Raw genomic sequence first — 12513 nt, forward strand, 5'->3', positions numbered from 1 at the left:
TTGTGTATTATGTGGCACTGGCAATACAGTCATCTTGTTGTATTTCTGGCTGTGGTATGTGTTGTCTCGACGTTGATGGGAGAGGCTGAGTGGCTGAAGGGGAGTTTTGCTGATACTCCATCTGTACTTGCCGAGGAAGTTGATATTGTTGTAGAATTTGCATATATCCCATTCGATCATAACCTGATGTTGGTTTGGGAGGCAAATCGTGTACAATCACCTGAGTAAATTTCCGCTTACGCGGAGCTTCAACAACAGTTGGAGATACATGTGAATGGAGGGGGGATTTTAAAGATTATCTACTGTGTAGTCAAACACTAAATGACTGTTTAATTGTATAATCACACCGTAATTCCTTTATTGTATAGTAGGTACTATTATTACCGCACATAAGTTAGTAGACTGTTAACCTTTATGTCTCTGTCAAAATTCCCTCAGAGAGCATCAAAAACTTACCATTTTATGGCTTGTGTGTATCAATTTTGATGTCGTCCCCCCCCCCCTCCCCTCGCTATATTCAACAGACCTGGGTACTTTTTGCTGTCTATACTTTTGGTGCCCGCACCCTCCCCCCCCCCCCCTACTTCTTATTCCCAATCGCCGCTACTGACCGGCTGAACCAGGATCGAGCCTGCCAAGCTGGGGTCAGAAGGCCAGCGCCTCAACCGTCTGAGCCACTCAGCCCGGCTTTATTTTTCATAAACTTTTCTGTACTCACATTTTATTCTAAGGAAACTGGACCATGCGCCGTACTTTCTGGGATGCAAAGGCATTGGCAGTTTCAATTATATACATGGATGGCATACACTGACTGAGCAAATTTCATGGGATAGCGGAGCACTGATGCGCAGGTGTGTTGTCTGCGCACCACACGCCCCCTGTGCCAGCGGCAGTTGTATAGGAGACCTTGTAAGCAGTGGCTATGCATGTGACAGGTGTACCAAGGAACGTCGTCGTGAGCTGACACCGTTCGAACGGGGTGTGGTGGTCGGTGCCCGACAGATGGGAAGTGCGATTTCGGAAGTGGTGCGGGAAAACGGCTTCACACGATCAACCGTGTCCAGGGTGTATCGTGAATGGTTGAATGCGGGTGTCACCGTGTACAACAGACGAACGACCGGCCGTCCAGCTACCCTCGATTACCGTGACCAGCGACATCTGAGACGGATTGTCAATAGTTAAAGACGGGCAACCGTGCAACAAATCGCGGCTAAATTCAACACAGGCCGTGCTAGACACGTCTCCCAGTGAACAATCCGTAGGAACATGGGTTCTATGGGGAATGGGAGCCGGCGCCGCACACTGGTGCCACTGTTAACCCAACGTCATCGGGCACAACGACGCGCATTTGTCGCCAGTCACCAGGGATAGACACTGGAACAATGGCGTAACGTAATATGGTCGGACGAATCACGATTTCAACTGCACCATGCCGATGGAAGGCACCGTGTATGGCGCAGACCACATGAAGCGATGGATCCCACCTGCCTCGAAGGTGTGGTCCAGGGCGCTGGTGTCTCTGTTATGGTCTAGGGTGCATTTTTCCGGTATGGAATGGGCCCCTTAGTCGTTCTGGAAGAGACTTTGAATGGTACGCGGTATGTTGAGCTGTTCGGAGACCATCTCCGCCCATTTTTGGCCTTCCAGCGCCCAGACGGTTCTGCGGTGTTTCAAGATGATAACGCGCCGCTACATCGCTCCCACGTCACCCGGGAATGGTTCCAGGAACATGCAGCGGAGGTCCAACGACTATGGCCACCCAGGAGCCCCGATATGAACTCTATCGAGCATATTTGGGATGTCCTGGAACGCAGGCTCCGTGGCATGGATCCCACACCCCCGAACAGACCAGCATTGGCGGCCGCTCTGCAAACGATTTGGTGTCAACTGCGTCCAGAGGACTACCAGGGACTTGTCGCTTCACTTCCACGGCGTCTCACTGTAGTTTGCTGGGCCAGAGGAGGTCCCACACGCTATTAGGTGACTATCCCATGACATTTACTAAGTCAGTGTATTCAGTGCTGAGGAGGGTGAGTTCTGTCCTGGGTCATAACATTTCGTAGTTAGTTCTTTGTAAGTTTCAGTTTCTTAAATGATCGTTTGCAGAAGGAACAACAGGAATAATTAGGTCAAAATTTTATATTTTGGAACCAATTTTCACTTTTTCAAAGTTTGTAAGAGAACGTGCCCCTTGTGTTACGAGAGACAGATCCCTTAGCCTCAACACAGTAACAATATTTTGCAGAAAGATTCAACCATCCAAGAATTACTATACATACGCACATTAAAAACACACTTTTTAGGCCCGCTCTGCAAACGCATCACGATGGCACATTTGTCTCGCAGAGTGGCATGAGGGAAAAGTTCTTTATGAATAAATTCATGTACGGTATTTACTTTCTCTGGGGGTCTGCGGGCCTCTTAAGCCCCAGGCTCTCTTGCATTGCAGGCCTTGCATGTCCCAATGTTCCACCACTGACTCCAGTATTTCATTTCATCTGCCAACCATTACGGCAGGCTTCGGAAGCCGGCACAATTCCTATCGCCTCTGGATGGGGCTCCGTCTCGGATTAATTGGCAACACTGCTCGCATGTCAACGGAGTACACCTCGTCCTCGTACCCCCAAGGTGTTTCAATACATTCCGTACAGGCTGCCAAAGTCGTAATCCAAGAATACGTAATACTAATACGCTAAGTTTGTTCTTTAATAGTGCATTCAATCTCATAGAAGATAAATTTTAATTTTTGGTACTATGAACGTCTTATCACTGAAAGTCGATAAGATGGATAGGAGTGTGATGAATTGATTTACAAGAATCATTTTCCATGATTGGTTGGTACGGTTGGTACTATACTGTTACAGCTGGGTTCTTCTGTTTATACATAGTGCATCTAGACAAGAGAAGGTATATTTAGAGAAATTTATCCTGACATTAAAAAATAGGTAAATTGAACATACGTGAGGTACATGGAGCTCTGTTGTGTACTCTAGCTGAACCTTTGCCGTACGGGTTTTCGGGGATCATTGGTAGCTGTTCCTTTCCTTGACAGATTTCCATGCACCCTAACCTATCATCAGTAGAATACAGAATAAAATATGAAATATTTTCGGCAGTTAGGATGTGTAGTTCTGTATTGTAATCTAGGTTGTGATGTTTGTAGTGGGTTAAGGAGTAATTGTCTCTGGGTAAGATGCCAAGATTATCAACCTACTCTTACTGAAGCTGATTATGGAAACATTATCGGTAGTACAGATTTTCTATGAATCTACTGCAACGTTTTACTCACAATTACTTGTTTATGGGTAGCTATTTAAAAAATGTAATATTTCTGAACAGAAGTTGTCGGTTTGATCCCGGCTACAGTGGCATTTCGAGGCGCTCATATTCGCCAGCCTCTTGTCAGTAGATTTGCCGGCAGGTAAAAGAACTCCTAACACCTTAAAGATAGCTCAAATACGGGACGTAAAGCCAATAATAAGAGAGGGATTGAGATACAGATTTTATTCAGCCCTTCCTGCCGCCTACCCTATGTAGAAGGATTGCATTTGATGATTGCATGTTTCAGTGGTGTTTGGCAGTGTGGTGTGTTGTGTGAATATGAAGAGAAATGTGTTGGGACAAACACAAACACCCACCCCTCGAGCCGTAGGAATTAATCATACACAGTTAAAATCGCCGATCTGACCGGGAATCTAACACGGACTCCTCTGAACCGAAGGCCAGTATGCAGACCTTTCAGCCAAGGAATTAAGTTAATTAGTTTTTTGAAAATTTGCTTTGTGATGGAGGTGTAGAAAAATGAGTTTTTTCTAGTCAACACTAAAGTCAGCCTAATTGATGTAATGAATGATTAGAAGGGATACATAGGTTAACATCAGGTCAAAAAGCTAATGTTAAAGTATTTGCATCTTAAGGGTTGTGACCTTATGAACTCCAATTTCTTAGTGTCTAAAATGTAAAATTTATTAAGTCTCAAGTACAATCATACCAGTCAACCAGTATTACTGAAGTTGGAGCATATGATGATAAAGCTTGTAACCAAACAGTGCGTGCAAATCTGCAGATGTTATTGCTAAGTGAAGAAAGAAAGACTGTAGAAAACATTGAAGCATCACATACAATCAGTTATGGCCTAGGCCTACTAATTCATAGCAGCATCGCTGACCTACAGTCCAGCATGCTCAAATGAAGCAACCCAGCCCTATTCACAGCTTGGAGAATAAGTTTACTCTCATTAACCATTGGTCACTGGAATTGGACTCTATTACTGCTCCAAAATATGATACGCCTTCTGTCACTGTAAAGGATCCTGGATTCAGTCGTGGCCAAGTAGAATTCGGACCGGCTCTACTACTAATTCATAGAGCATCGCTGACCTACAGTCCAGCATGCTCAAATGAAGCAACCCAGCCCTATTCACAGCTTGGAGAATAAGTTTACTCTCATTAACCATTGGTCACTGGAATTGGACTCTATTACTGCTCCAAAATATGATACGCCTTCTGTCACTGTAAAGGATCCTGGATTCAGTCGTGGCCGACTAGAATTTGGACCGGCTATAGTGTATGCACTGACGTGCTCCATAATGGAGCGAGTTGCCATATCCTAAATATGATCATGGTGCCAAACCTTCCTTGATACCTTTATTCTTTGATGGATCAGTCCTTTTGCTTTCTGAATAAAGTTAAGAGAGGATAGTTCCCCTATTGTACTTCTTCTTAAAACGGTTATCATCGCCACCAACACCTGAGGATTTACCATGGTAACTCTAGAGATTTTGTCAACGTGACACCTCACTCAGAGTATTAAAAGGAACTTGGATATTAATACAGTATATGAATTGTGTATATATTTATGTCTATATCTGCATATTTTGCTGTGTATATACTGATGTGCCATTCCAAGCTATATACTTTTATATTATTGTTATTTACCTATTATTATGTTCACATAAAATTTCTCTTACAGTAATGTATTCATTTTTATAGCTTTACAGAATATGTAATTTGCTCCCAAAATAATTGGATTTTATTGTGAAAATTTGAAATGGAAATGAAAACTGAGAGAAGTAACTGGATAAATGTGGTGAAGGTAAGGAAGCACACTGGGTGAGTTGGTGTACAGTTAGGGACGCACGAGCTTGCATCCGGGAGATTGGGTTCGAATCCTACTGTCGGCAGCCCTGAACATGGTTTTCCATGGTTTCCCATTTTCACACCAGTCAAATGCTGGGGGCTGTACCATAATTAAGGCCATGGCCACTTTCTTCCCATTCCTAGGCCTTTCCTATCCCACCACGAACCTGCTACGCTGGCGTAGCAGGGGGAGAGGTGATGCTCCCACATGGCGTGTCCCAGGTGGCGTATAGGGGGGTCCTAACCGGCTTGCCGTCGGACTTGAGGGAAATAAAATACCTCTCGCGGACCAAACACACACCCCCCTGTGGGTGGGGGACGCAGACGAAGAATACACCCATGGTATCCCCTGCCTGTCGTAAGAGATGACTAAAAGGGGCGACTAAGGGGTGATTGTCTTGCAGCCATGAAACTACTTGTGATTAGTACCACCACGCTGAGAATATCATGAGTCGCTTTTACTTGCGCGTAGTACCACTATATTAGGTACCAAATAGGTTTGTTATGAGTAGCACACAGGAGCACCGTGCGTCAGCTTTTGCAGTACCTGTGATTAGTACCACCATATGAGCAGGACTATGGGATGATAGCTACCATGGTTCTGCCTTGCCTATGATTAGTACCCACTATATGAGGAACACCACGGGATAGTGCAGGTCCCTGTGGTTAGTACTCTTATGTGCTGAACACCATAGGGTTGCGTTACCTGTAAATGGTGCCACAATGTGAGAAAAACCATATGTCTGTATTATATGTCGAATTTCATAACCTGTGAGTAGTACCATAATGTGTGGAATACTGCGATTCTCTGCTTCTTTTGATTAGTACCGCAACATGACAAATACCATGGTTCTACTTTCCTAGCGATAAGTACCGTTATGAAGGGCCGATAACTTGAATTTTGGACCCCCTTTAGACTGCAAGCATCATCGATTCAGTGTTATGCTATAGCAGCAGTCCCTTGGTCGGTAATCATATAGTTTTACGTCAGTTTCTGTGAATCTAAGGCATTGCGGGTCGCATCCACTGATTGTTTTAAATTCATCTCCATCCATTCATTCTTCGTCCTCACGTTTTGATTTCTGGTCAGTGGAAAATTTTGTACTTTTAATTTGTCATTCTATTTCGTCTCATTTCGTAACATTAGGGGCCGATGACCTCGATGTTAGGCCCCTTTAAACAACAAGCATCATCATCATCATCATCATCATTTCCTATCTCATCGTCGGCATGAGGTCTATCAGTGTCAGTGTGATGTGTAAAAAAAAAAAAAAGAAAAGGAAATAAGATAAGGAAGCTGATAGCAATGACAAGTTTTTTTTTTCTACTATGGGATAGCCTAACCTGTTAGATTATCACCTCAGAGGCTGGTTGAATCCTCAGATATTGGAGGCCAATAATATCGAAAGCTCATAAAATTGGTCAACAATAACATTAACTTGACCATTGTTTGTTGTGATGTGTTTTGTGTCTTCTGCTGCCTCTCATCTCCGATAGATGGGGTTACTGCTGCGTACCAATTATGCCTCCTGCTTGAATATTGGTGGGAAGTAGCTGGGGAGTTAGATAACTGTCTTCTTTAGTATGACATTCCTCTGGTTCATAAATTTGCTGATAACTAATGGTATGTAACACACTGTTTCATCATAGTATTCCAGCTATTCGATCGTTTCTGGGGTAACGTTAAGAGCTGTGCAATTTAATGCAGTCTTACTCACAACGTGTACATGAATTCTCTATACAGTGTAGAATTCCGTAGCGAAGCACGGGTACATCAGCTAGTTCTATATATATCTTTTACAATTTGCTTTACATCACACTGACACAGATGGGTCTTATATTGACATTTGGATAGGGAAAGGCTAGGGGTGGGAACAAAGCGACCGTGGTTTTAATTAACATGTTCGCTACCAACTACTGCATGAGCGATTTAAATGCCCAGCCCAGCCATTATATGCTGAACTCTTTCAAACTGATGCTGTACATCATTATTTTAGATCACTATTTCTAAGGTACTTAATTTCAAAATCTGAAATTTGTTACATACCTTTACGAGATTCTCTAGTCATGTTTAAGTGTACGTAGGTGGTTTGAAAAGTTCTCGGAAAGTACTAGAATTAAGTATCTTACCTCGGTGGAACTGCTTTTATTTTTCAACATAGTCTCCCTGTAGACTAATGCATTTGGTCCAGCGATGTTCCAATGCCTTGATCCCATCTCAGAAATGAGATTCCTCCAGGCCTGCAAAATACCTCTCCAATTCGGCCGTCAGTTCTTCCCTTGTAGAAAATCTCCGTCCACCGAGGAAAATTTTCAGCTTGGGGAATAGATGAAAGTCTGATGGTGCCAAATCAGGTGAATAAGGTGGATGTGGCAACAATTCGTACCCCAGTTCATGAAGTTTTGCCATGGCAATAACACTTGTGTGCTGCAGAGCGTTGTCCTGATGAAAGATGACCTTTTTCCTTGCCAAACCAGGTCTTGTTTCGCGTATCTTTTCCTGTAGTTGGTCTAGGAGGTCTGCATAGTACTGCCCCGTAATTGTTTGGCCAGTAGGAAGCTAATCTATCAGCAGAATGCCTTTTGCATCCCAGAAAACTGAGGCCTTGACCTTTCCAGCCGAACGCACTGCCTTTGCTTTCTTTGGTGGTGGTGAATCAGCATGTTTCCACTGCTTTGACTGCTGTTTTGTCTTTGGGGTATAGCAGTGGACCCAAGTTTCATCTGTAGTCACAAACCGGTGCAAAAAATCTTGTTGGTTGCACTGAAAACGGGCCAGACTTTGTTCGGACATTTCCAATCTGGTGCGTTTATTGTCCAATGTCAAGAGCTGTGGCACCCATCTTTCGGATAATTTTTCATACCCAATTCTTCGGTTAAAATATAATATACCCATTCAGAAGACATCCCTACAGCTTCAGCAATCTCCCACACTTTCAGTCGACGATCCTCCATGACCATTTTATACACTTTTGCGATAAATTCTGGGGTCGTAACACTTTTTGGCCGTCCACTACGCGGATCAACATCCAAGCTCTCTCGACCAAATTTAAACTCGCTGGTCCACTTGGCAACAGTTGAAAATGAAGGAGCAGAGTCCCCCAGTATGTTCTGAAAGTCGGCATGAGTTTCCTTTGCTTTCATACCTTCCTTTACAAAGTATTTAATCACTGCTTGAATCTCGGTTTTTTCCATTGTCACAAATCACTACGCGGGAACAACAACAAAGAGTCGTCACTACCACACTCCTGTAGCTAGAGCATTGACACGCCACGTGTTCACTTACAAAGGATGTGTGATTATTGCGCGGGAACCTCGTTGCTCTAGCACTGACATCTAGCGGTTATTCCAAGAACTTTTCAAACCGTCCTCGTATAATATCTGGTGTCACACTTCCTGGGATTACAGAGGAAATGAGAAAATGGAGAATATTTCCAAACCTGTTCCAAGACATGCTCTTAATAAAATACGGGGCTTCGAAGATTTGGTCCTCAGTCCAACACATTTTCTAATCCAGTTTTCTGGTTATTCCTGTCACAAGCATTAAACCTAAGAATACTTTTACCTTGGCAACCTCTACTGGTTTCCTTGTCTGTACGCAAGAGTATTTAATGAAGGTGTGAGGTGAAGCGCTAATCACCTGACTCTGGCATATATTTGCAAATATATTCAAAAGAATCCTTGGAAAGAAACAGGTTCACAAAGGACATACAATCGATTTCATTATCCAGTATTATTTAGCCCTGTATTAGCAGTAAATGTTGTGGAATTTTGCCTATATAACGGATCGGTATCAAGTACTAAAACTCTTCTTGCGTCACATTCTGTAGGTAGTTCTTCACATTCAGTGTCACTGTCACTTTTCCTTTTACTGATATAAATTCATCACCCGAGTTTTCATTGAGCAGCATGTCCAATATTTCTTTGGTTCCCAAACTTCCTTTGTAAGCCACAGCATCTTGTTTATTTCACAACACACTTGTCAACACACATAATGAGGCTCACTAACTGCTCAACCTTGACCTTAGTTCAGATAAAATATAGCAGACATGTGGTCTTCACGTCTACACGTGAGGAGGGTGAAAAATATACTTCATTTATCTGCCATCTGTATGTTAGAAGAATAACTATGACAAAAGTCTCAATTGGAGCTCGGTTTAAATTTCATTGGTCCCCGCGAATACTTGTCCGACTTAGGTCGGATACTGCCTCCTTCCTACAAGTTGTGTCCACTATCCGACTTAAACGGGAGTGAACGTGTACGGTACAGCCCCAGCAATTGCCTGGTGTGAAAATGGGGAACCACATAAAACCATCTTCAGGGTTGTCAACCGTGGGAGTTCGTACGTACTATATGCTGAATGCAAGATGACAGTGACCCAAACCGCACGATGAAAGGCATGTATTATAGTGGGACGTATGAACTGATTTATAACAGTTAATTCTTGTTGTGGTTGCAGTAAATGGGTAGCAGTAAGCATTCCTAAATCATTTCTTAGATGCTCTAAAGTTTGATTTCATTGAATATCAGGATCTTATTGAATGACACACCCAAATATTTAACTTCATCACCGCCAATAGTTGTGATATTTTCCACAGGCTGCTGGAATAGTAATGTAGATTGTTTTTCTTTTTCTTTTTTTTATTTTCATTACAGCTTGAACTGATCTTGATGGCTATTGGGAGTCAATTTCGTTGAAGATACTATTGTTGTATCGATTTCACTACTCCTTGCACTTCCTCACTTTAAAATACCTGCTAGCCTATTCAATGCCTCAACCAAGTGCTGCTGAATCTACAGACCCTGGCCAGGAAAATGGACAGTCTGGTTCAGGGAATGTCCAGAACAGGAAGAAAAAGCGGTCTGGAGCATATCGTAGAAGAAATCGAATTCAGAGGGAACGCCTTAATGCCATGAAGAAAAAATTTTTAGCTTTCAAGGGTGCTGTTATTGGAACTACTACTGCTTCTGCTGAGGTTTCTTCTAACCAGCCTGCTACCTCAGAGGTGTCACAAGAACAGAACAGGTAATGCTGTGGTTTTCAAACATAAAATTGTTAGATTTGTTATTACCAGTTTCACAAGTGCCAGTTTTAAGAATTTCATTTATGACAAAATGCTGTATTCACTTGCGTATGTCTTGTTTTCCTTCAGAAATTTAGGTTTAATTATCATGATGCGACTCATTAGGATATCAAGCTTGATTATTTAAATCACCTGGTGCTTAAAATGTGAATGCTTTTTCTTAACGCATGACAAATTAAATAACCGTGTAAAGCAAATTACTTGAAAAAAAATACCGCACTCAATCTTACACCCTTTATTTTTGTAACAGGAGCCCATCAGCATTGCTCCAGATGCACTGTTTATTGTACTTCTCTGTCTGGAGTTAACACCAGTCAATTATTCCTGAGTTGTTGAAGTATACAGTCCCAATAATGAGTGAGTCTGTGCTTATTTCCTTTTGTTCAGTGATTGTGTTCCTAAATATATTCTACCTCTTGCAGGCTAGAGCCTTCATGCAAATATTATATGAAGGGTATTTTCTGTCTCCTTCCTACATAGTCTGCTTTGTAGATTGTTCTTTAGAATTCCCAATTACAGACAGGCCAAGGAATATCTAAGGATCATACAATTCTATAAATACCTACTTCAGATGCGCAGGTCGCCTATAGAGCGCCAACTTGAAACTTGAAAGACCAGCACCAGGCCTCTTCGGAGGCCATACGTTAAAAAAAAAAAAAACTACCTGGCTTTCATCCTGATGCCAACCCTGCAGTATAAGGGTAGCAAGCTTGCCTGTTATCTGGAGGCCCCGAGTTTGATTCCTGCCCAGGTCAGGGACTTTTACCTGGATCTGAGGATTGATTCAAGGTCCACTCTGCCTACATAAGAACTATTGAGGAGTTATCTGACTGTGAGATAGTGACCCCTTTCTTGAAAGCCAAGAATACCGAGCAAGAGGATTTGTTGTGTAACTTCTTGTAATCTTTGCGGCTTCGGGGTGGAGGGTTGGTGTCGTCCTCTAAATAAAGGGAGACTGCCAGATTTCATACTGTGCTCAAGCATGCATGCCACTGGCTTTATTCTTGCTGCGTTTATATTGACACATGAAGAAAACCAAACCTGTACAAGATATGTGAAATTATATTTCTCCCCTATTTCCATAACAAGATTTAGGGTGCATGAGGTAAGCAGTGGCAAGATATATGCAAATAAATATGGTGCTGTCATAGACAAATTATATTAGTGTGAGTGTATATAAACTGTTATTACAGATTATTGTGTAAAGGACATTGAATAACCAGATATTTTGTTGATGATGATGCTTGTTGTTTAAAGGGGCCTAACATCTAAGGTCATCAGCCCCAACCAGATATTTTAAGTTATCCCATACTAATAAAGTTCTAATAGTGGACAAAATGTCAGATTTCCAGCTGTCCAAAATTTTTGAGATTGCCAAGTTTTTTTTGGACTTGATTTTTGTTCTTATAGTGTCCATCAGTTCAAGAACAGAACAGGCCCTTTGATGTTGGATTTTGGTGTTTCTGGGGAGTAGTGAAGGGAGCACAGCTGGATGTAATTATCAAGTAAAGGACTTCTCATAAAGCCAATCACTATATGTCAGGAAACCCATTTCATATTTTGGAACAATATTGTGGCATTCTTATCATGAAAGTGTAGGCTATGACTGTTTCGATTTTATGTGAATGTCAAATATTACCAACATCGTTTCTATTAACCTGTTGTCAGTTACACACTAAAATGTTGCACGATTGGGAGCGATGTATCTGTCAGATACAGGTGCAGTATTGCCTGAAATTACTTGATTATGTTTTAACAATTTCATTTATTAGGATCTGTGAGATAGTTTATGGCATTTACACTTTTGCGGAGGCTTTATTAAGCCCTTTTCTAAATATTCATTGTCACTTGAGTTTACACAAATAATATACACTTCATTTTAATACATGCACAACTTAAAAATTACAGTTTGAAGTACGTAGGTGCTTTGAAAAGTTCTCGGAATGTACTAGAATTAAGTAGCTTACCTCAGTGGAACTGCTTTTATTTTTCAACATAGTCTCCATGTAGACTAATGCATTTGGTCCAGCGATGTTCCAATGCCTTGATCCCATCTCAAAAATGAGATTCCTCCAGGCCTGCAAAATACCTCTCCAATTCGGCTGTCAGTTCTTCCCTTGTATAAAATCTCCGTCCACCGAGGAAAATTTTCAGCTTGGGGAATAAATGAAAGTCTGATGGTGCCAAATCAGGTGAATAAGGTGGATGTGGCAACAATTCGTTCCCCAGTTCATGAAGTTTTGCCATGGCAATAACACTTGTGTGCGGCGGAGCGTTGCCCTGATGAAAG

At 42.1% G+C, this 12513-nt stretch overlaps 1 protein-coding gene across 4 annotated transcripts in view; it reads left to right on the forward strand.

Annotated features, from left to right (window-relative positions):
* Positions 1–2760: 2760 nt before the first annotated feature.
* Positions 2761–12513, forward strand: part of LOC136883067 (nuclear RNA export factor 1) — a 115211-nt gene continuing 105458 nt past the window's right edge. The window contains exons 1-2 of one of the 4 annotated variants that reach the window (XM_067155220.2): positions 2761–2907; positions 9796–10165. In XM_067155220.2, the coding sequence (XP_067011321.2) occupies positions 9909–10165 (257 nt within the window). In that variant the 5' untranslated portion in view covers positions 2761–2907; positions 9796–9908. Of the gene's footprint in view, positions 2946–3036; positions 3189–5028; positions 5095–9795; positions 10166–12513 lie in introns of those variants that run through there. The other 3 variants (XM_067155219.2, XM_067155221.2, XM_067155222.2) reach the window with 3 other exon arrangements.

Source organism: Anabrus simplex, chromosome 11, assembly GCF_040414725.1.
Source record: "Anabrus simplex isolate iqAnaSimp1 chromosome 11, ASM4041472v1, whole genome shotgun sequence".
In the NCBI taxonomy this organism is placed as follows: Eukaryota; Metazoa; Arthropoda; class Insecta; order Orthoptera; family Tettigoniidae; genus Anabrus; species Anabrus simplex.